This window comes from Mizuhopecten yessoensis, unplaced genomic scaffold (assembly GCF_002113885.1).
Source record: "Mizuhopecten yessoensis strain PY_sf001 unplaced genomic scaffold, ASM211388v2 scaffold10565, whole genome shotgun sequence".
Taxonomy (NCBI): domain Eukaryota; kingdom Metazoa; phylum Mollusca; class Bivalvia; order Pectinida; family Pectinidae; genus Mizuhopecten; species Mizuhopecten yessoensis.
Window position 1 is genome coordinate 29363 of NW_018408610.1, and position 26527 is coordinate 55889.

Here is a 26527-nt window from a genome sequence, read left to right on the forward strand (position 1 = left end):
ATATGTATAACTTCTTTCAGATATACGATAAGCAATGATTCGTGTGTCAAGGGGTGACATGGAAAGGTTGAAAGAGTTAAGTGTTCATTCCGAATTAAAAAAGTACAAATCAAACTTTACACTGTATCTATTTAAAATTTTCATATTTTCAAACTCTTTTAAATATCTTAGCACGATTTTATTTTACTAAATTCTGAATTTAAGTTTCTAGTTGTCAGTAGAGTGAACATCCAGTCCTGTCATCATGGATTGTGTGTTGCTTGTGAAGAGTCATTCCTCCTTTATCACATCATTCATCTGTGTGTACGCCTTCTGTGACGTCATAATGAGTTTGCATTATTGATGACGTCATACTTTCTTGTGTAAACAACTATGACCTCACACTGCCTGTTTTCAAAATAAACACAGTCTCCTGGCCCCACTTGCACGAAACTTCTTAATTCTTAGTTCTCAATTCTCAATTGTCAGACTAAGTACGTGCTTAGCTGAGAAGTTCTCAAAATTGGCTTTCTCAAACACGTTCTCAAATATTTGAGAACGTTCTCAACTATGAACGTATTTCTCGTGAACTAAGCGGCCTCGCAGGGAACTCTTTCGCGAAAGAAGGAAATTTTGTTACAAAACTACGGGAAAACTGGTGTGATGATTTACCTTATTGGAGCGAGTTGATTTTGAACCCTTAAATTCTAGACGTCAAAGTCGGGTAGAAAATAGACAATATGCAGCAGGTGTTTTAACTTATCAGCGGTTGTCGTCAGTTAAAAGTCGGAAAGAGGCTTTCAACGAAAAAGAGGGGGTGAGGGCATGCAATTAGACGTAACACGACAAGGCATTGTTAGTGGAAGAAGACATGCATTGTTTATAAAAACTGCGGTGTCGATCATCAGAAATTGGATCATGGAGAATAGCGGTGAATTTGGCATCAAATCTCCGGTGTGCTTTCCGATCACAGGGGTTCGTTACAAATGTCTTTTAAAAATACACATATGATATACTGATATGGGTCACAGTTTATGTGTGCTGTGACCCAGTCAGTATAGCATATTTGTAACGAACCCCTGTGTTCCGATTGTGTCCCTTGGCACATGTGTAATATTACGGACGACGGATTGGCCAGTGTCATTTTGCGAATACCATAGTTCTTTTTACCGTGTCTGATATCGCCGATTTATTGTCACAAAAACAAAATAACACGATGATAGGACTTTTGTTTTCTTTCAACTTAGAGTTTGTCAAAAATGTATATAGGTATCATATAACTGAAGTTAAAAACCGAATGTTCCGTAATCCGCATGCTAAAATAGTTGGCCACCTAGACGAAACTTTAAAAGCCCAACACATGGAGAATGGTTTTCTTTCTATGTGCATGTTGACTAGTGTTGAGGAGATCTAGACCACACTCTTACAACTTTAAATGTGCTAGGGATGTTGAATAAAGACATTGACATTAATGTCGAAACATTAGTGACTACAAGCATTTTAATTATGTTGAAGATTATATGTCAGTCAATATTTATCAGTGCCATCTAATTTGATCAATTTTAGTGTATACAATGATTAGCTCTAGTTTCCGACAATAAATTAATTAACTTAATATGATTTGGTGATAGACTGATTATGATTAAATCCAAAATAAACTTAAATTCAAATTACATATCCTCCTATGTTGCAGTTGATTTTTTATAAAGACCAATCAGACAATGATGAAATTATATATTTTGAAATTTTATATATGATACATCATACACTGTTGCAGGACAACTATTACCACTGCTACCATTTCTAGCAAATTCCCTACAAAGTCTCAAAGTGAACATGGATATTTGAATTGGCCTCAATAAAACTCCAAGGGAGTTTGGAAAGTAAAATCTTAAAAGTTGTTTGAAAATGATATCCATGCCCTTCATATGCTCAAGTAAGAGATATAGTTGTCCTATTATATTGATTCTAACCTGAGTGGACCCAGAGATTCAATCAAAATGAACTGTTACATGTTGTGGTTTTGTGCTGTGACAAAGCTTAAAGGTACACATAACCAAGTTTGTCTTTTTGACTAAGGATTGACATTTACAAAATGATGTTGGGGTGTGACCAACATTCACATATATACCAGTAAAATGATGAAATGATATGAAATATAAGTCAGTAGTAAAGTTAGATTTACAACCAAAAGAGGTAAAACTGCTATCATATAATAAGAATTTTCACTGCTGGTAAATTTCACATTATTCAATATATATTTTTTTTTCAAAGTACTTTGTCACATCCCCAGGCCAAAATACATGCTATATTGTCTCTATTTCTGTGTTACACGGTTCACAGTAAGGGCTATGCACTATATATGCCTACTTTAATCAAATATGCATTACCTGATAGTTGTCAAAATATGCTGATTAACTCTGTACTTATGCCACTGTAATTTGGTAATCTTTGTTTCCAAATTTCATCATCTAATTGAAATATATCATCCCATTTCTTTACCTGTTGAAATACATGTAGTATCATTTTTACAAAATAAGCTATACAAATCTCTTATCCCTGTTGTATTTTTTTTTTTTTTTCTCTATATTTATTGGTATAAATGGATAGCTAACCTCTACATTTGACATATCTTGTTGTACAATATACTCTCTAATGCAGGTATTAGACCCTGGTACATGTATCATAAAACAAGTTTATATTAATATCATAAATCTGTTTGAACTCTTGAAATGTGTAAATTGCATTAGTATTTCTGTCTCTGATTAGATCATTAATTACCATTATTCCTTTATTGTACCATTCTCTGTAAAATAAACTTATATTTCCTGTTGTAATCTTATTGTTGTACCAGAAGCACATATTTTTCCCTTATTTTTCTCCTCAATTTTTCTCCTTGCCCTAAATACGTCAATCCAAAAGAGTTTTAGTTTTATTTTGACATTTTGTAATATAATCAGTTCCGCATTTTGCAGAATGATTTTATCACACTATAGTTTTAGCGATGAATACATTTTATACATAGTTTTACACAAAAAAAAAAATGTATTGTAAAAAATATGCTTATTTTATTCATACATTATATAGATTACTTCCCATTATAAACTGTATAAGCAGAACTGTCATCTAAAGAAGTACAATGAAGAATGAAATTTTATTTATACATTTTATACATTAATTTTTCGTTTTTAAGATTTATGAGCATGGCTCAGATGTGATTTGACAAATTGATGTTAACCACCTTAAGTTGTTTCTCAAAATAACCCTGTTCCCAGATCTTCATACAGATTCAGTTAAATTCATGTACAGAGGGGCACCTGTTAAATGCATGTACAAAACAGACCCTTTTATGTACAGATGGGCACCTGTAAATTACATGTACAGTATGGCACCTGCTATATGTATCGTGGGACACCTGCTATATATCACTAAAAATACTAATTTCAAAATGTGTAGCAATGTGGTCACCAATTTCATTAGTGTTTAATTCTAATTAATATGACAAATGTATCCATTTCTATTTCACATACAGATAGACCATTATAGTACCTTTAACTTTTCCTATTTAATATTTTTCAGGTATTTGCCCTTCAGAAACCTTCAGCATCCTCTGCCACAGTTTGTAACTGAACACATGTCATCAGTGGATAGTGTTGTACATACACTGCTGATCAGTGAGTGGCGGGTTATAAGACTGTCTCATTTTGGAAGTTTACAAGAATAGATACTTTTGTTAATGTCTGAGATAATAAAAAAAAGTCTGAATACCATAAAGTCTAACTGAAAATTTTGTTTGTGTCATTTTTATAAACTAAAATCAAAATTTGATATGGATCCTTGAACATGCATGTACCACCAACATTAGGAGGAATATCTGAATAAATTTGACTTAACAAGAAAATAATAAAGACGAAAATATAGGGCTCTTAGTTAGTTTATCTCTAAAATTTAAACAGCACACACAAATATATTGAATGTGAAAACATGACTATCTAATTACACTTAACACCCAACCCCAAAAGAAATTTAAAAAATGTAAATATTAAGATAATGAAAATTATCAAATTATTTTTTTATCAAATAATCAGATATTTTTTTAGCTTTACAATACTAGTTAGCAATTGTCAAAGTTAAAACACCTTGATAGATTATTTTTAAATTAAAAGCAAGTCTCAAAACTCACAATCACTGTTTGAAAATGAAGAAATAAGAGATATGCCCTTTGGCAAATTAAAAGTCTATAGTGTTCAACAGCAGACTTTTAATTTGCCCAAGGGCATTATAGCAGAGTTTTAATTTGCATTATATTGACAGAAACAGTTTTTCTCATAAAATTAGATATATCGTGTTCTTTGTAAAGTCTTGTGTAACTGAGATTTAATTAAATTTGTGCTCTACATTAAAAAATTCAGTGACTGTATTAATAAAAATATATATGAATATCATGAAATAGAGACCTACAATCTACATTGTCTATTGATAATTATGTATCACGTTTTGGAAATATCTCGGATTGTGGTATTGCAATTGACCAAAGCAGACTGGATTTATAATACTGCTTCATACGAAGTTATGGCGAATGATGGTGAGCAGGCGGACACATTGAGTCCCATACAGTATTTAGTACTACGAATAGAGGTCGCCGATAGGGGGCCTTGACAGTCGTTTACGTTATGAAAGTTTGTGGTGACGGAACTGCGAGTGCATAGAATTTATAACTCGTTATTTAGCAAGTGTTTGTCATGTTGCAAATATTTAAAGTTGGCGGTAACAGCACACATCGACATTCGATGTGGCGTTGGAATGCCGTGCCCAGTAGCGACCGGAGTGTGTCTCGAATGCATGACGTGTGGCGAAACCCTTCGTCTTGTCGCACACAGCACAGCTGTCAGATGTGAAAACAGAAAGGACCTGCCTCTGTATGTCTTTGAGTGGTCCACGTGCATCATTGATTAGGCCTACCATGAAAGTATGTTAAAGATACCCGCTTTGCTTCTGAATAAACGACTTGACACAGTTCTCTGAAGCGTACGATGAAGTGCTCGATTTATGTCCGCCTTATTTAAGAATGAGACTTAAGCATGCTAACGACCGTTCTCAAATATTGGCCCATTCTCAGCTTAAAATCTAAGAATTGAGAATTAAGAATTTTGTAGATAGTCAAAAGTTGAGCATATGCTTTAAGTTAAGCATATACTCAGAGTTAAGCATTGAGAACGGAGTTAAGAAGTTTCGTGCAAGCGGGGCCTGATGAACGGGGAATCAACCNATATATTTTATCCATTACTTGCATGTACAATAGAAACATAATAAAATTGATGCTAATAATCCTTTCACTGTGTTTAACAATACAGTAAACCCTCACCCCCGACATTAACTCGAGTAGTGAGGAAATAACAATCTGAATTTTTTGGAACCAATCGTTGTTTCCAGACTAACAAACGGGACCTACATTGCAATGTCTTCAAGATTCAGTTAAAGATGTGTGTACCTTATCCTCCATGTTAGATCAAAATAAGAACGGACCGCTCTGTTTTGCCGATTGTTTTAGATCCCCGATGTACACGAGAGAAGTTATGTACATGTATGAGAAAGGATTGGTGAAGTGAAACACTGCTGGGGTGGGTCACCACGAATATAGTGTTTGTAAAAACACAATCCAATCATCTCTTTATTTGCTTATAGTAAATTCTGTATATAGGTATTTAACCAGATCTGTTCGCTTTAAGTAAAACAGCAATGGCTAAATAATGAGACATGTGCAGTTTTGATACATATACTTTTTTAGATTTCGATTTCTATATCGCATACAATATTCCTCCAGATGTAATTTTTGTTTTAGTGTGTATTAGATGGTAATTTCATGTACATGTAAGATACAATAATACTTGTTTTATTGATTCTGATTGTTCATACAAGGCATTTGGGGATAAGCATGTAACTTTGCAAGGAGTTTAGTTATATGATGACATTAAATTTGTAAAAGTTTCATACTTATCCCACAGTGCCTTTTTCCTTAAAAATACATTTTCTAGTGATTTAGAGTGCATCTCCTTGCCTAACACCAAATATTTCATGACAATACTAGTTTATATGAATGTATGTAGATTAAACAGGCTAAGTAGAGTATTGATAGTAGTAAGAGGGGCGTTTGACATGCTACACTAACCAAAAGTCAGATAGTTTATTCTTGGAAAACGCAAAGTTGTTCGTTCAAGTTAATGCTTGCAATAAACAGTTAATCCTTTTGCTGATTTCATACGGTTTATTTGTTACATTCAATGCAAGCTGCTATTCTTATTATTTCTTAATTACTTTTCTTTCCATATTACAATACATTTTATTGAAATTAAATCCGGTAGAAATGGAAATTAAGTAATATACAGTAAGATTAAGTTGATCATGTATAACATTTTACTAATAATACTTTTGAATTTGATTTTAAATTTTGCAATGATATAAAAGTTTGATACCTGCTGATATATACAAATGCAGCTGAGGGATAAGTGCCGAAGCAACCCCCGAATTTCTGACTGTAAAGTCCATGGGTTCTTCACCCTATAGTCTTCAACTCAGGAATTAATTGCACACATAGCTCCCAGCCGCACATGTCAAAAGTGCATGTTATTTTTCCAATGTTTAAAAGAGACGAAATCCAAACAATATAGATTTCATAAGTATAACAATTAACTATGCTTCTCACAAAGCATCAGTGTTCATCAAGGTGCACAGCTCCGCAGTATACATTATCATATGCAATACCAGTGCATGGAAACATACCAATTGACATCTACAATTACTGAAATATAACTTTAAAAATATAATCATTCATCATCCATGTATGCACACCTACCACCTTGGCATACATACTGGTATATAATTACGTACAATTATTAAAAGTCAGTACATGTACATGTACCTTATCGGAATATAACATTATTTAGTTGAACAATATTACGCTGACAGCAAGGTATACCACGAAAAAGTACAAATCCTCTCACTTGTGGTGCGTATGTACATAACACTTTAAATATATTGTAAGTAACCTGCTGTCCTAAATATATTGTAAGTAACCTGTTGTCATACTTCACTTTTTATAAGCAGTGATGACGACCTTCACCTTATGAAACACAAACTCCTTAGGGTCTTCTTATGCATGACCAATATATCAAATTTAGTCAAATTCCACGGAGGAGTGAACTCTCTAGATTGGTGACAAGATATACATGTAGTATAGTGGTAGTGACTTAGACCTAGACCACAGATAGTTGAACCTTGAGCACTTTCGAGGTATTCTCATACATGATGATTAAATATGATAATGTCAGAGTCCTTGCAGGGATGAATTTGCTAGAGTTGTGATACAACTGTTGACATATACATATGAACGAGACATTATATCACATCACTGACTGCATCATAAGAGGATCATGCTATTCATTTATACCTATGCACATGCACCTATATGTGTATATATGCCTGCATCCATATACCACAGTGATAGGTACAAGTATAATTATACAATTATTAGTTTTGCAATACAATTATAATTATTGATAATGTGCACATGTGTATACTACATACAAGGCATTTCACTATTATTAATTTAGTAATCATGTCAGACGTTTTGTGTTTTTTATGAATTTTGTAACAATATCAATGAGAAGATATATTACAAATGATACCATAAACACTATTGAAAATATAGCACACCACCGATAATACTATTTGCATGTACAATACAAACGACAGTTCTTCATCCAGTCAGATATATAGCATACAAATATACCATCGGAAACAGAAAACTGCTGGAAGTGATATTACCAACGCCAGTATTACATGCTGCAAGACATATAACATACACGCATAACACAGGATATACTAATAACTGCCGGAAACGATACTAACCACCACCAAAACTACATACTGCCAGAAAATATAACCTTCTATCTGAAATACTGCAAGCTTCCGGGAATTATACCAAATAGGATTTTCGTCTATTTACAAAAATTGTATAGTTGAGTTTATAGACTATCTGTGCCTTCCGGCCTCGTTCTGGTTAGAATAAAAATACGGCTCACTAGCATGGGAGTTTATTAGTTACAAAACAACAAAAAATGACAAATATTTCATTCTGCGAGAAATATTGCACACTAGCGGAAATATAACATATTTTGGTTACGCTGAATACTATGGAAATGCAAACTGTTATCGAAACTACTGCATCACAAAGGAACATAATCCTCGAAAAGTGTTGCTTATATTCGAGATATAATTACTAAAGTTTTGACAAAACCTTGCCCTTTACGAACCCTTTCGAGTCTTCCTTTGCTTCAATGTGACCAGTCGGGTCTACCTCAAGCGGTAACACCTTGTAGAGAACGGTTCCATGTATATATCCCTCAGTCTTTTCGCTTGTCTCTCTTACAATGTTACCAGTTGTCTTAACAGAGTCCTGAAAAAAGTATCAGTGATTCAGCTAAAATTTGAACATGAGATTTGGGATAGGCGATGGAGTATCGTAATTGCAATTGCTGTGTAAACAACCCCTTTCGTACAGAGAGTTTGAGAGAAATAGGGTTGCTTGTGTCGTGCAAGTTTTTTTATCAATATAGTGACAGTGCAAACCAGATATGCTGCGTAAAAACAGCCATTTGCTAGCTGTTCTTGCAAAGGAAAATAATTACGTTATGAAGTTACAGTGAATCATATTATTAATGTTTCCCATATCAATCAACTTCCTACCCAAAAATTGTAGCTGTGCTAGCTAGCACCTGGATTATAGTACAAATTAAATATCAGAAATGACATACAGACTCTTGGTTACAGGAACTGCTAAGACCGATGTGGAACCCAACAACTAGATTCAGCAGTTCCAGTATTATACGCAGAGAACTACATGACCCTTTGCCACTTATTTTACATCTAATTTAAGCGAATATCTAGTTCATTGTGAACGTATAATATGGCTTTCCCTCCTGTTTCATTTCATTCTTTCTTGACCCGGACCATGTTTTCCTTATATCGGGAAAAAGGTAAAATAATAAGGTACTCTCATCACCACTTAATAAGAACACTATAGATTAACTAACACACTAACAGTTTAGCAAGTAGCAAGGGGGCTTCCATGTGCCTGACCGACTCCCGCCGTCTAATTTAAGTAACAGCAACCTTGACCTTAACAACTTTATAAAGTTATATTAAAAAATCTACAGTATATCGCAATGTCAAATTAGAACAAAGATTAGGTCTGAACCCCCCGCAGTGTATATTTTTAGTAACAGTGACATTGACCTTAACAAATATTAACCCCTATTGAACAGCTACATTTCAAAGTGTATCACCATATCAAATTTAAAAAATTCTCTTTGATATGAGGCCACACACCAAATTTGGTGAAATTCCGAACACAAATACGAAAGTAATCGTGCGGAAAGTCATAAAAACGTATTTTTTTGGCATTCAAAGTCCCGATACTCTTGCAAATATTGCCGGATTTTACTGGTTATATGGGACCACACACAAAACGTGAACATCTATAAGTAAGTAACTGTGCGGAAATCAAAAGCGGACAGACGGAAGGACGGACGGATAAGATGATGACTTAAGGGAATCTAAATATCGATGCGGGGCCCTAATGAAGATACAAAACCGAAACCAAAGAACCTTAACTGCGTTGTTGTTCCCACCTACAACATACTATTATTATTTTAACAATTAACGGAGGGCTAAGTGTTAAAGTTATCCGATATACGTAAGAATAATGACAGCAGGAAAATGTCAGTTAATGACTGCAAGAAAAATGTTTAAATGTATCCTTTTAATTATTCCAATACTTACATCTGCACTGGTCCCCTTTACCTTTCCTTCAATTCGTTGCTTTTTTTCTGCATAAGCCATTTTGTTAGCTTGATCCCTAGGAATAGCGGCTTTAACGATTTCACTGATGATGCAGGGGATACCCTTTTTTCTTTGCTCTTCTTTGATATAAGATGAAGTCATGTCAAGTTTCCTTATGAACAAACAAAATCCTACATTTATAACAAAGAGTATTTGTGAAAAGATTTTAAGACCTTTAAATAATATAAAACAATTCGCTCAAAATTCTCTTAATATCTCAATTTTCTTCTCAAGTTAGTAATTAAACAATACAATGTCAAGAAAACATACTGACTTTTATGACAATTCATGAGAACAAAATCTTACCGTAACAAAAAGATAGACCAAACGAGTGGATGGGGAAAGATGCCTGAATCATTCGGAAAATTACCACTAAATTTTGTTTCTGAATCATAAACCAAAAGGTTTAAAATGTTTGATATAGCATAAAGGTTATGCTTTAACTGAACAATTTCATTGATATAGCATAAAGGTTATGCTTTAACTTAACAATTTCATTGATATAGCATAAAGGTTATGCTTTAACTGAACAATTTCATTGATATAGCATAAAGGTTATGCTTTAACTTAACAATTTCATGGCGGATGATAACACGTTTCACAATCTAAATGATTCAGTTAATCCTACAAATACTTCTTACCATGCGTTTAGACTATGTTCTAGGTATCTTCTATTGATGTTGGTGATGGTTAAATCTATAGCTGGTATCTTTATCTTATCACTGTGGTGAGCGTTCCCTCCAAAAATTGTGTTCATAAGACCAGCATTCCATGTTTGTTTTTTCTTGAGGGTTGTCGCAGCTAATGACGTTTTAGAACAATCCGTTTTAAATGTGAACTCAAGACGATCCTTTCGTCTTTGAAGATATTCTCCCAACTGAAAAAAAGACAATTTAAAAACAAACAAACTTACAATCGAGTTAAAAAATAAATAAATAAAAAAAAAATTAAGGGAGAAAAACAACCCGATTAAAATGTTTAAATAAACCCTCAAAACAAACAGAAAATGACAAAAGAAAATACAGAAATCAAAATTTGAATCTATACATCATGCCCGCATACAAGATTTGCCGTCAACTTGTATACGTTTAATACAGGATGTTTGTTGTAGGTAATATTATTGTTTATGCGAGAAGTTCTTTTGATACACATATACAATGTACACAAGATTAAATGACAAAAGCATGAAGCTGAGGGTAATTTATAAACTGAATAATAGATGATAAATCTCCGCATGGGAAATCTCCTTTCATACACGTAGCTCACCGTTTTAGTTGCTGTCTCATAACGATATTTCTCAAATGCTGGGAGCATCCTTATAAAAACATTTCGTTGACGTTTCCATGCAAAATTTCCAAGTTTGACACCTTCCAATGATTCGTCTTTTATCCATCCATCACTTGATTCTGGCCTTTCCTCAAGAATCCGTTTTGCTAACTCAATCCGGGTGATCATCTGTACATTAAAAATACAGCTGTATGTGATTCCTGAGAAATATCATCGATTCCTGCGAATAAGTGAATGGCAATAGGCAGTCTTAAGTTTAATAGATGGCTCATCCATAGGGTGACCAACACTGTACCTTCAATTTGTTTCATAATAGGGTGAGCGTCACCCCTGCAATATCGAGGAAGCCAGTTGAATAGCTTATGTATGTAATGGGTATTGCAAAACAAGACTGAAAATAATAGTAAAATGTAATTCGTTCATAATGTAAACTACCAAAATATTAACGCTTAAAACAGTTCACGTACAAGACGAAAATAGAAATGTTGTATATGGACGAACCTGAATTGAAGGTTCAGCCGGTTAGACAATATGTTATATACATGTAACATAATAGTATGTATAGTCGAGAACTTACCTGCAGTTTAATTGTGTAGCATAGGTTCCTGTAAGTAAGTGTGAGCGCATTTATTTCTTTTAGTGTGCTTGAGTTAGTGTTTTTTCCGTACAATATGCGTCTTTGTTCGTGTGAGAGATGTGTGTTCGTGTGACCGATTGTACACACCGGCAATCACAATACAATGAACCGGAACAAGCCCTATCCTCCAAACGCACCGTTTGTACGAATTATATGAAGCCCCCTTTAATCAGTATTACTCACAAGTCCTCAGTAGATGCTATAAATCGTTACTATCTGTGTAACATAGTTCAGGACAGTATACAACATACATTTTATGCTCATTCAAATGTACATCTTACCAGAAGTATACAGTAGAAAATAACTTGAAATAACTTAAAATCCAATTTCACAGATTTTTACATAACTATGCAGAATGACCGTACGAGTTCAGTTAACCGAAATATAGACCATTGTCTTAATTAATTTTCCAAAAAATTCAACTCGTCTTTTCCTCATTGGATCAATTTGACTCACCGTAACAGAATAACAGACAGGGAGGTCATGTGTGGTTGTATGGTAATAATATATGTGTATGTGAACTTAAAATCTTACCACACAATATCGGATGAGCAAGTATCGTTTGTATGATATCATGCTGGCCCAGTAAAATAATTACATAAATGAATCTTCACACAAATACGTACCGTTCCTGTTCACCCCGTGTCGCCACAAATGATGCTATATCTCTCGATACTGTTCAGAAATCCCAGACGTGTAACGATTCTGCGAATTAAAAATATAGGTCAAATCTTATTATGACCCACGCTCCTTTTGTGTTTATAATTTTAATTATTATTATTTATCAACATTGTGTCAATACTATTTGATCTCAACGACATATCCGATCAGGATGTATGCGTCAGATAGGATACGGGTATGCCTGATGTGCTTGTCAGTAGATACATGTATGAAGTAAATGCAGGTGTTTATATGTAAATATAGCAATATATTTGCATATACAGGTGTAGGTACATGTGTAAATATGTTTCAGAGACTAATAAATTGTAAGTGGTGACGAATGGAAGTCCACAATTAAACTCACCGACACACATCCACACTTTAAACCATAAACACTGAAGTACTACGTACCCGACTGATAATCACATTTATATTAACCACAGGTATTGTCAACGTCCGCCAACATGAGACTTACGTACCTCTCAAAAATTGAATCAAATATTCCGTTTGAGTTGCCATTATGGACACTATTTTAAGAATTCTGCAAAACTAAATAAAAAAAACTGGTTTTTAACGTTTAAACGTCAACATTGATTGCAGGTAGGGCGTAAAAATTGTACCTGCTGCCCCCATTGCATGATCGTAAGAGGCGACTAATTTTCAAAATCGATGGAATATATTCCACGTGATACAGATATTGATTGGTGTAGATAAAAGTACCTAGCGTGACAACAACTACTGATGATTGTATGCTTTTCGTGCTGGAAATGCTGGGTCAGATACTCGTAAACTGCGTGAATTCGATGTGTCGAGTGATCACAATAATGTGGAAATGACGACTCTGAAGGGGTCGCTTGGAAAGCCTCCAGGAGGCATTCAACAAGTTTGAGAACCTTCAATCTGTTAACATGGCGGTTAATATTGATCAAGCTAAGGTAACATCGAGTGAGCAACAGTTTGCTGACGTGCTCCGAAAGGTCCAAGGTGCAAACACAAAATACCAAACTATACTGCAGCTAAAACAGAGAGATAATAATTAAGTGAAGTCTGATAACAGTGTTGCTAGGGTATCATCAAGAGGATCAAAGACTGGCTCCAAAGCTTCATCCGCATCTAGTGCTTTAGCAGAGGCCGCAGCTAAACAAGCTATGCTTGAAGCTAAAGCAGGTTTTTCTTAATGAGGATATGAACCTAGAGTCCCAGCAATTGCAAGTCGAGTAAAATTTGAAAAGGCTTAAGCTACAGACTGAGATTCAAACTGCAAACGCGGAAAAATAAGTGTTGTCCAAATACACCTATGCGAAATCACGGGACAATCAAGTTACTAAATATTTTGATGTCAGACCAAAGGTTGATGTTATGAAACAAGAGTCCAACTAGCTTAATCCCAACACGTCGACCTTTTATCCGAAATTAGTCGCACCCAAGAATTTAACTTGTCAGGCGGTAGGAAGCAGACATCTGGTGGAGTCCGGGCGAAAGTTTTGAGCAAAAGCTCCTGTATTCAACCGAGAAGTGATTATGAACTCAGACTACTTGATGTGATACGCCTTCCAAAGACCAGTCTCGTCACTTTTGATGGAAACCCATTAGATTATTGGGTGTTTGTGAATTCATTTGATGCTAGTGTCGGACAGTCAAGGGTTGGTGATAGAGTCAAACTTAATAGACTGTTTGAGCATTGTAACGGTACCTGCACAAGTCATTAACCCATGTTTTATGATGAAACCAATCGCAGACTACACACAGGCTAGGATAATGTTAAAAGAACGATTTGGGAACAATTTTATGGTATTGAACCAAACATTCCACAGGGGGCTCGCGACCTGGCTGATGATGTCAAAGCATATATGGAAACATTAAAGGCTATGAACATGTTGGCAGAATAGATTCTCGTTGTCGTATGGTGAAAACTGTATCGCGGTTACCATTGTACATTAAAGGAAGAGTTTTGGAAACAGTCGCTAAGGAACTCTTGGATCAAGTGTTTGGAATGTTGACCAGAATGAGCGCAAGGATGTGAAGCTAAATTCGAAACTGACGAAACGGGATTGTACCAGTTTTAGTGTACATGGTACTGACAATGATAGGCCCATGAATACCTTAAACAAATCTGCTGACTCTAGTATGTAAGTGTATATATGCTTCATATGCAGCGGTGGTAGTCACCAAATGAACACTTGTAAGAAATTCCTTGACTTGGCGCCAGCGAAACGGCTTGATGTTGTAAAAGAACATAAACTGTGCTTTAATTGCTATGTAATATAGAAATCATGCCGCCAAGTTTTGCAAGCAGTCATCAAAAGTGCAACATAGACAACTGTAAAATGAAATTTTCGGTCAGTAAAGATGGATATCTAAGGCCAAATTCAGAAACACAATCACAGCAAAATGCCACTGCATTGCCAACTTCTGTTCCAAGATTGAAGCTCTCAAGTGTCACTTCCTATCGTGACTATCCTTGTTCGGAAAAAAAAGCCACAGTGATTTTTTAAGGAATAACGCGTGATTGGATCCTGGTAGTAGCAAGCCTTTCTGTTCAAATGAACTTGTGAAACAGCTTGGAGTAAGTGGTCAACCTACTACTCTAAATTTGAAAACTGAACGATGGAAAGGACTTGCAAGTTGAACAAGTTTGTCTGGAGGTAATGAGTACTGTGGGCAAACGGTAATGTCATGAGGTTATTTGCTTACCGAGAGTTTACTCGTTAGAGGATTTCATGTCATTACAAGGAGGTGTTGCGACATCGTCAGACGTTTATAAGTGGAGTCACCTGAAATACGTCTCAGTACCACAGAGTCAAAGTGTAAAGCTGCTCATTGGTCAAGATGTTTCAAAAGGCTTAATGGGTGTTGAGGTACGCCAAGGTAAGGATTGAGAGCCTTATGCCATACGAACACCACTTGGATGAGCTAAACATGATCCCCTTGGCAACATTTGTGAGGACTTGCATATGGCATCTGCGTCTCATTTTGTCTACGTCAAATCGGATTCGGATGTGGGTCTTTAAGCAAAGGTAGAACGGTTTTGGTTGCTTAATATAGGCCAGGTCCTAGCCGGTGGTGTGCTAGAGATATCGGTAAACGATAAGAGAGTTTTGAACGTGTGGAACGATTCCATTACTCAAAAGGAAGCATTAAGAACCCCACATTCTTTTTATGGAAGAAAGCCCACACTTGCCGGACAACACATCGTTGACACTAAAAAGAATTCAGTACCTGAGTAAACGTTTGGCTAAAGATATTGATCTACATAGGAGTTATACTGATGAAGTTAACAATATTTTTGATAAAGGTAACGCTGAATGTATTATATCAACCTGCAATGCTGAGAAAGGAGATCTGGTATTTGTCACATCACACCGTTTTCAATCCAAACAAGCCAGACAAATTAAGAGTTGTCTTCGACTGTGCTGCAGAATGTAAGAGCACATCCTTGAACAAGATCGCATCTCAAGGCTCAAGGACCGGATTTGGCAAACAAGTTGTTGGGCGTTCTACTGAGGTTTCGTGAGCGTACCATTGCACTTATGGCGGACATTGAAGCAATGTTCTACTAAGTTAAGGTTCATCCGAGAGACCGTGATGTATTGGGATTTTTGTGGTGGAGGGATGGTGATTTGACACGCCAACCTACGACGTATCGTATGACTGTTCATCCTTTCGGAAGCGTCTGGAGTCCAAGTTGCACGAACTTTGCATTAAGGCGTACCGCCGTAGAAAACGCGCCAGCATTTGATTCTGGGGCACTGATTACAGTGTTGAACAGTTTTTTTATGTTGATGATTGCCTTAAGTCCGTGGATGGTAGAGAACGGGAAGTGAAACTTGTCTGTGAATTGAGACATATAACGTCGCTAGGGGGCTTTCGGCTTACCAAATGGGTCTCCAATAGCAAGTCTGTTATGGAAAGCGTTTCATTAGGAGAACGGGCTACAGACAAGCGCGAACTTGAACTGCATTGTGGATAATTGACGACTAAAAGATCACTTGGTGTTCATTGGAGCATTGAACTTGACACTTTTGGAATCAAAAGCAAAGAGCGAGATACATCCTTCATAAAACGAATCGTTTTGAGTTTTACAAGCTCAGTATATGATCCTTTAGGGATCCGTGTGTCCATTCGTTCTTAAAGCAAAAAAGATTCTTCAGTCTGAATGCAATATAAACAAATGCTGGGATGATGACTTAGATGACAAAAGTAAGAAGTCTTGGTCAAAGTGGTTGAAGAAGTTACCAAAGCTGAATGAGTTTGAGATAGATCGTTGTCTTATGCCAGACAGTTTGAGTTCTGAAGTAAAAGTAGAACTTAATCAATTCTGTGATGCTTCCCACGAAGCTTATGGAGCAGTTTCTTACATCCATGCGATGAACTGCAATCAAGATAATCACTGTGCATTTCTTCTGGGAAAGTCTTGACTTGCTCCTGTTCGGCAAATGACAATACCGCGATTGGAACTTTCTGCTGCTGTGCGAGTTAAATTCTGTGTGACGAATTGAGTCTTACGATTGACAGAACGTGTTTTGGTCAGATAGCGTGATTGTTCTGCAATACATCAAAAACAAGAAGAGACGTTTCCACACATTTGTCGCGGATCGCGTTGCGGTGTTACACGGCGGTTCTACTCCTGAGATTTGGAGATATGAAGATGGAAAGTTGAACCCTGCTGATGATGTTTCCCGGGGGTTACACGTCTCTAAAATGGTTACCAAGCAACGATGGAAACATGGGCTGGAATTCCTGTGGCAGGACGAGTTTGAATGGCCGGAGCTTCCAACATGCCAAGGTATCGACTGATGATAAAGAAGTTCGCACTGAAGCAAATACGTGTGTTGTTGAAACCAAACCAGCAGACGACCCGATTGACAGACTTCTGACACACTACTCATCGTGGTACCGTCTCAAAAAGGCTGTAGCATGGCTTCTGAAATTTAAGGACTACCTTCGTATAAGGACTATGACAAAGCATGCTACTGTGATGGATATCTGGGCTGCCGAGACAGTACTGCGTTATCTGAAACAACATAACTTGAACTGTCAGTCTTAAAATCTAGTCATAGAGCGATAATTAAGAAAAGCCATATTCATAGCCTGTAACCGCACTTAGAACGCGATGGTCTTATTCATGTAGGTGGAAGATTGTTATCTGCTCATATCTCGGACTCGGCGCAGCATCCTGTAATTCTTTCCAGAGATCAACACGTCACCAAACTCATTGTTCGACATATTCATGAGAATAAAAGGAAATATGTGTTATCTATTCTGAGGCAAACGTATTAGATCCCTAAATGTCGCCCATTAATCAACGGTATCCTACGTAACTGCGTGACTTGCTCAAGGTTGCGAGCAGTGTCGGGCTCTCAAAAGATGGCACCGCTTCCTCCTGGTCGAGTGCGTCCTGGTCAGGCGCCGTTCACTTATGTAGGAATATACTGTTTTTTAGTGAAGAAGGGCCGGAGCCAGGAAAAAAGATATGGATGTATCTTGTCTAGCAATGCGCGCGGTGCATCCTGACTAGATTCATTATCTGGAAGCCGCCTCCTCTATCAGTGCAGTGCTACGCTTCATGTCTCGACGGGGAATTCCTGAACTTATTAGGTCTGACAACGGAACAAATTGTGTGGACGGAGAAAAGGAACAGAGAACTTATATTATGCAGTTCACTGAACATGCAAACACCAAGGAAAATATTCTGCTTCGAAAAATCAAATGGGAATTTAATCCTCCAGTGGCTTCGCATATGGGTGGAGTATGGAAAAGGCAAATACGCTTCGTGAGAAAAGTTCTGAATGTCATCTTACGCGATCAGGTTCTTGACGAGGAACGCTTAGACATTGTATTCTGTGAGGCTGAATCCATTGTAAATGCGCGTCCGCTTACTAATGTGTCCGACAGTCCAGATGACCTAGATCCATTGACACCTGCTCCTTCTTTGCCCGAACCAGATGGATCCTTTGGGAATATTCAAACAGCAAGATATTTATGGACGGCGTTGGAAACAAGTTCAATATTTGGCCGATCAGTTCTGGAAAAGGTGGCTTGCGATATATCTCCCATTATTGTAGTTTCGTGAAAGGTGGAGGACTGAAAAGGAAAACTTTTGCGTGGGAGACATTGTGCTCGTGATGGATGAGTCTACACATCGTATGAACTGGCCTCTAAGCCGCGTGGTGGACACATATCCTGGAAAGGATGGTTTGGTAAGATGTGTGAAACTAACAACAAAATCAACTGTTCTGACTCGCCCTGTACATAAGTTGTGTCATTTAGAACTTTCCGATTAGATTTGCAGCAAACAGAATCAAGGCCGATAAAATGCCTCCTGCTTTGAAAGTGTACGACATGCTCTGCTTCGCAAATCTAAATGTTGTATGATTGGTTAAGAACTTTCTGATATGTCCTTTTTTATGAACGTTAAATGATTGATTATATATCGAATGACATTTGTTAGAGATTTGCAACGAATTGGATGGAAGCAATAATAATGCTTCCCGTTCGGGAGTGAACGACGTGCTCTGCTCTGCAAATATATTTCTGTTCTTGTCATTGAAATTGTTCGTTCCTTTTAAGAATATGCTAAAAAAAATAGCATTTGTTTTGAAATGCTCATCTACTTGTATTCGCATTTAGGGGACGGTATGTTACCGATAAATTTACTGTGATTAGTAACGCGCCGGTACCGATATGTTACCGATACACTTTACGGTGATTAGTAGAACGTCACCTAGTGACATAGGCTTTTATGGTACAGATGGAAAGAGCATCGCGTGAACTGTAAACATAAGGTGTCGTATGGCGGACTAGGACTGGCTTTATTACCAACGCTATTGCACTAGTGACTACACAATTCTGACTATCCTCTTATCACGGGAGTATAACCCAACCATGCTGACTATTCTCGTACCATGCTGGCTATAACCCAACAATGCTGACTTTTTACTGAAATTCACTTTAAATTACCATGGTTAGGTTATACTCAGCATTGTCGTTTTAAAGTCAGCACGGTCGGATTAAAGTCAGATCGGTCGGATTAACGTCAGCATAAAGATTTTACCTGGGTTCATTGATCCGCGCGCGAGCTCCACACGGCCAGTGCTAGACAGCAGCAGGGGGTTTCACACCTCCTGTAGGCCGCGAGCGTCAGCTCTGATCGCGGCATATCTTTGCCTTTGAACCGCCTATAGACATCAGTTTCACACCGAAATGGCTACTGAAATCCTTCCGTACACGGCCATTCTCTACCCGCTGTGCTTACGTAATCACAGCTACTGTTCCGTGGGTAGACTGCCATCGCAAATAACGAAAGGCGAATCTCGTTCACTGTTCTACGCACAGTGCGTTTTGAAATGTTCTGGTCATACTTTATTCTTTGAACGTAACTATGTTGTTTTTCAATCAAACAATTGCCTAGTTAATCGTGTGTTTATAAGTTTCGGAAAAAATTACACCTGTTAAATCTTTTAAAATCTTTTTTTTTTTTTTACTTGAAATAAGAACCGCCTGTTAACTTAGTTGTGTATGTTTTTCTTGGTTGTACTTGTTTTGAAATGAAACAATCGCCTCGTTATCATTATTTTTAGTCATTCTTTTATCGACATAAGTTTGATTTGCAATAAATAACCGATTATTATATGATGATGTTGTGTGGCTACTGTATTGAAATGATCATCGACCGTTATTGTTTACTTTTAAAACTATGACACTGTTTGTACCTTTATTCGGCCTGATGAACTGCAATACTTGTTTTAAACACTCGATTTATATATCAAAATAAAACTATGTAATAGTGCCGTGCTTGTAATTTACTTCGGCTGTCTGTTGAAATACGTGTTTGCTTATTACTCGATTTGTAATAAAAATATATCTAAAAAATGTGTCGTGTTCGTACTTTTATTCGGCCTGATGATCTTAAATACGTGTTGATTAAACACTCGATTTAGATGTCAAATTAAAACTATAAAACTGTGCCGTGTTTGTAATTTACTTCGGCCTGGTGTTTTGAAATACATGTTAAGTTTGTTCTGTACATACTCGATTAATATTTCAAATTAAACATTGAAACTGTGACGTGTTTGTAATTTACTTTCTTTCTGTTTTGAAATACGTGTTTGTTACATACTCGAACAGTGCCGTTAAGATACATGTTTTAAATACTCCATTAATATGTCAAAATAAAACTGTGGAATTGTGCCCTGTTGGTAATTTACATCGGCCTGGTGTTTTGGTTTTTTCCTTACACGGCTTATATTTCAAAATAAAACTATGGAATTTTTGCAAGTTAGTAATTTACATCGGCCTGGTGTTTTGAAATACATGTTTGTTATGTACATACTATAAAACTGCCGTGTTTGTAATTTACATCGGCCTCGTGTTTTGAAATACATGTTTGTTATGTACTAAATCGATTAATATGTCAAATTAAACTATAAAACTGTCGTGTTTGTAATTTACATCGGTCTGGTGTTTTGAAATACATGTTCGTTATGTACATACTCGATTAATGTCAAATTAAACTATAAAACTGTGGCGTGTTTGTAATTTACCTTTTTTCTGTTTTGAAATACGTGTTTGTTACATACTTGAACAATGCCGTTCAAATACATGTTTTAAACACTCCATTAATATGTCAAAATAAAACTGTGGAATTGTGCCCTGTTGGTAATTTACATCGGCCTGGTGTTTTGGTTTTTTCCTTGCACGATCTCTATTTCAAAATAAAACTATGGAATTGTGGCAAGTTAGTAATTTACATCGGCCTGGTATTTTGAAATACATGTTTGTTATGTACATACTATAAAACTGCCGTGTTTGTAATTTACATCGGCCTGGTGTTTTGAAATACATGTTTGTTATGTACTTACTCGATTAATGTCAAATTAAACTATAAAACTGCCGTGTTTGTAATTTACTTCGACCTGTTGTTTTGAAATACGTGTTTGTTACATACTCGAACTGTGCCGTGTTTGTAATTTACTTCGACCTGGTATTTTGAAATATATGTTTGTTTTATAATCGATACATATGTCAAATTAAACTATAAAATTGTGCCGTGTTTGTAATTTACTTCGACCTGTTGTTTTGAAATACTTGTTTATTACATACCACTCGAATTGTGCCTTGTTTGTAATTTACTTCGACCTGGTATTTTGAAATGCATGTTTGTTTTATAATCGATAAATATGTCAAATTAAACTATAAAACTGTGCCGTGTTTGTAATTTACTTCGACCTATTGTTTTTAAATACATGTTTTAAACATTTGATTAAAATGTCAAATAAAACTGTGCCGTGTTTGTAATTTATTCGACCAGGTGTTTTGAAATACATGTTTGTTTTATACTCGATAATATGTCAAATTAAACGCTAAAACTGTGCCGTGTTTGTAATTTTCTTCGACCTAGTGTTTTGAAATACAAGTTTTAAATACTTGATAAATGTGTCAAAATAAAACAGTGCCGTGTTTGTAGTTTACTTCGACCTGATGTTTTGTAATACGTCTTTGTTACATAATCGATTGATCTGTATAAAGCTGTGTCGTGTTTGTAATTTATTCGACCAGGTGTTTTGAAATACATGTTTGTTTTATACTCGATAATATGTCAAATTAAACGCTAAAACTGTGCCGTCTTTGTAATTTACTTCGACCTAGGGTTTTGAAATACAAGTTTTAAACACTTGATAAATGTGTCAAAATAAAACAGTGCCGTGTTTGTAATTTACTTCGACCTGATGTTTTGTAATACGTCTTTGTTACATAATCGATTGATCTGTATAAAGCTGTGTCGTGTTTGTAATTTATTCGACCAGGTGTTTTGAAATACATGTTTGTTTTATACTCGATAATATGTCAAATTAAACGCTAAAACTGTGCCGTCTTTGTAATTTACTTCGACCTAGGGTTTTGAAATACAAGTTTTAAACACTTGATAAATGTGTCAAAATAAAACAGTGCCGTGTTTGTAATTTACTTCGACCTGATGTTTTGTAATACGTGTATGTTATTAATGTGTATATCAATATTAAATAATATGTCTATAAACCGCAAGGTTCCGAGCAATTTGACAATACAATAACCTACTTTTCTACACATCAGATGTTCTTGTATGTAGTTATGCCTGGTCTCATAATGCAATTTTTATAGTATCAGAAAAGGTGCAGCAGCTAATAATTGTTTTTGAAGGACTCTGTACATATGTCTTCCTGATAATAAATGGTGCCAAATATATATTCATATAATTATTTGGAATTGGCACGCATTTCTAAAATTACCCTTGCGCAACCCATTTTCATTGGAAGAACATGATATCAGTAGTGTTATGAACATGTGTTTTTGAATTGAAATGACATGAATGTAAGTTGTATTGAAAAGACAAAAATGTAAATTGTAAGACAGAAAAAGTACAATCTTGCTTGAAATCAAGATTTGTAACAACCTTATTTTAAGAACCTGGTTAGAAATATTATTAAATAATTCATAGCTGAAGATGTTTTTTGAAATAAAATAATTAATAAAAAGGAGTTCGTGTTCTAATGTGTCATGAAAGAAATAACCCTCGTACATCAAAGCCGCCATTTTAACTTGTATATTTTTAAAAAGCATTTTCAGAGCTAAATTATTAAACTTTGCAAGTTTTGTAACAACCTCATGTTGAAAACCTTGATAGAAATATTATCAAATAATGAATTTATTAAGACGTTTTTGAAATTGTCTAAATAACAAAAACGGAGTTTGTGTTCTCCTGAAGCCAGAGCCATTACCGATATGTAAACACAGCCACGATGTGCAATCTTTCTATGTTTGGTGTTCATTCAAGTTTACATTCAATGGAGCACTCTCAAACCGCATGGAAATCTCAGCTAGCTACAGGTTTAATAGTTCATATATTTCATTTTCGTTGTCAAACACATAGTATTCATAAACTCACAATACATCTTTGACTTTGAATATAAAATGTGTCTAGCAAAACTGACTTATTAGACACGTTATAAGAACAATCACACTATTTACAATCTTTTAATATTATGTTGATTTTCGATGTTATCTTATGGCACATTTATGTTTTGAACAGAAAAGGATTATTGAATGCAGCGAACCGTATATCCAATATGGCGCAGGTGAAGCGTAACTTGCGATATGACATCCGTTTACCGTGACCAATGGTAAGGTAAAGAACAAGTTGCCAATCTCTGTAAAGTATCCGTCTCTGATTCAATCCTGAATCACGGAAATCTAATTACGTACCTGCATCAACTACATTCAATGTACACTAACTTTTAGCTGAGGGATAGTGATACACAGTTTACACACCTAAATATCTTATCTGTGAATTAAAAGGTATGTTAATAACCTGTAATTCTTACCACTTTATACTATAGCCAAAGGGCATTAACGATACTTACCTGTGAGTTAACAGGTGAACTAATTACCTCAGAGGTGTTACCTGTGAATGTCGTGGCCAAAGGGCATTTATAACCGATCATCCAACTAACACAGGTAGTATGGTGTACCGGCCCGTTTCTTTTTGTTTCAAGTGTTCAACATGTTTTTGAAAGTATTAAAGTAAATTTGATAAGGTAAAAATGTAGATTTGATTAGATCTAATGTCCGTGGTATCATATAGTCCAGGGCTCGTGCTGGCGATCGCCACTTGCGCCATTGGCGAAAGTAAAACATAATTGGCGATTTGAAACTGCTCTTGGCGAAAATGTCTATGTGGGGCTTTTATTTAAGTTACTGTCGACAATCGTTGGCGATAACTGTTTCTAGAGCAATTGTTACAGGCAAATTTAGCCCCCGGACACCGCTTGTGTACTACGTATACGATGTCACGGCTGAATGCATTTCCGATACAAGGTCATGTATTTGAACTCTCCTGTGTGTTTACAAGGTCACCTGGAAACACAATGACTCCCGTCTGATATCAAATCGCCAATTATCCAATTATAGCGATATTGTCTTATTCCGAGGGGTGCTCTGTGGAGAATCAAAAACTAAAACACCAGGCCGATGTAAATTACCAAAAGGGCACACATCCACAGTTTTATTTTGACATATTAATGGAGTGTTTAAAACATGTATTTTAACGGCACTGTTCGAGTGTGTAACAAACACGTATTTCAAATCAGTAATAAAAAGTAAATTACAAACACGTCACAGTTTCAATGTATAATTTGACATATTAATCGAGTATGTACATAACAAACTTAACATGTATTTCAAACCACCAGACCGAAGTAAATTACAAACACGGTACAGTTTTATAGTTTTAATTTGACATCTAAATCGAGTGTTTAATAAACACGTATTTCAGATCATCAGGCCGAATAAAAGTACGAACACGACACATGTATTCAGATATATTTTTATTACAAATCGAGTAATAAGCAAACACATATTTCAACAGACAGCCGAAGTAAATTACAAACACGGCACTGTTACATATTACGTAAGCACGGCGGGTAAAGAATGGCCGTGTACGGAAGGATTTCAGTAGCCATTTCGGTGTGAAACTGATGTCTATAGGCGGTTCAAAGGTAAAGAAATGTCGCGATCAGAGCTGACGCTCGCGGCCTACAGGAGGTGTGAAACCCCCTGCTGCTGTCCAGCACTGGCCGTGTGGAGCTCGCGCGCATTTCAATGAACACAGGTAAAATCTTTATGCTGACTTTTATCGGACCGTGCTGACTTTAAAACGACAACGCTGAGTATAACCTAACCATGGTAATTTAAAGTGAATTTCAGTTAAAAGTCAGCATTGTTGGGTTATAGTCAGCAGTGTACGAGTCTAGTCAGCATGGTTGGGTTATGCTACCGCGATACGAGGATAGTCAGAATTTTGTAGTCACTAGTGTTGGAGAGTTTTACATCAAGGGCGATAACTTATAATGGCTTAACCAATATTGTTACATCGTACAGGGAAAGAACTGCTAGATGTCACGTGTCAGTATTGGCCTTATGTTGTTGGCAGCTGACAGCGTACTACTACCTGAACCATAGGTAGAGGGCACGTCTGTCATTTTGTTTTTAATAGATAAGACTAGATTTTATTTATTCAAAAAAAATGTTGATAGACGTGCCCACCACCTGAACTGTGAAATCCCGAAAATCCATATGCAATGTTTGTATCGTTATTGATATATACAGTGACAGGGAACTATCAAAAACATTGTGCTATTTAGCGTTACAATCCTTGTGCATTATTGTTTAATATTGTTGACTTCCAAGGTCCCCTACAAGGAATATCCTGTTTTGTAGTACACTAAACATGAATTTTAAACCTAACACACAATATCGCAAACACGAACCTTAAATCTAAACACATAATATCGCTTTAACAATTATCGTTTGTATGATATCGTGCTGGCTAAGTACAAATAGTTACATAAATGAATTTTCACACAAATACGTACCCTTCCTGTACACCCTGTATCGCCACAAATGATGATATCTCTCTCTACAGTTTTCATAAAACCCAGAGGTGTACCGATTCAAGGAATTAGAAAAAAAATGTCAAATCTGATCATTGCCCACGCTCCTCGTTTATCTATAGCAATATGGTGGCAATACTATTATATTTAAACGACACAGGATGTATGCATTATTTAAGATATGGATAGGACGGATATTCTTGTCAGTAGATATGAACTAAATGCATGTTTTAATATGTGAATACAATACTACGTGTTTTATTGTGTAGTATATGGTAAATTAGTAATCGGGCAGAATGACTCCGAACCTATTGAATACCATAAAAAGATCACCTCCATACTCGAGGCACGTGTCAACGATGGGGCTGTTGGTTTGTGTAGAGACTTTTATACTAGGACTTTATATGTCTCTGGTTTGTGTATCCGTACTGGACACGTCGATTAATACCGATAGAAACCAGTATGTGCCATTCATTGTATACAATATAGCTATAAATGCTATTTCAGAAAAAGTAGAAGCTAAATAGAACGATTGCATTCAGGACTTGCCACACAACTGCTAATCACGGGCGGGATCACCAGTCCAGATTTCCATTTTTGTTGACACATTTGGACTGAATCGCGTCAAGTTAAAAAT

The 26527-nt window shown here is 36.0% G+C and overlaps 1 protein-coding gene across 1 annotated transcript; it reads right to left on the reverse strand.

The window, feature by feature from the left end:
• Nucleotides 1-6272: 6272 nt before the first annotated feature.
• LOC110461077 lies at nt 6273-25971 on the reverse strand. Its single transcript, XM_021514361.1, has 6 exons — nt 25873-25971; nt 12430-12508; nt 11146-11334; nt 10521-10756; nt 9820-9991; nt 6273-8434 (listed from the first exon to the last, which is right to left on the reverse strand). The coding sequence occupies exons 3-6, from the start codon at nt 11332-11334 to the stop codon at nt 8258-8260; spliced, it is 774 nt and encodes a 257-aa protein (XP_021370036.1). The 5' UTR covers nt 12430-12508; nt 25873-25971; the 3' UTR covers nt 6273-8257.
• Between the last annotated feature and the right edge of the window lie 556 nt (nt 25972-26527).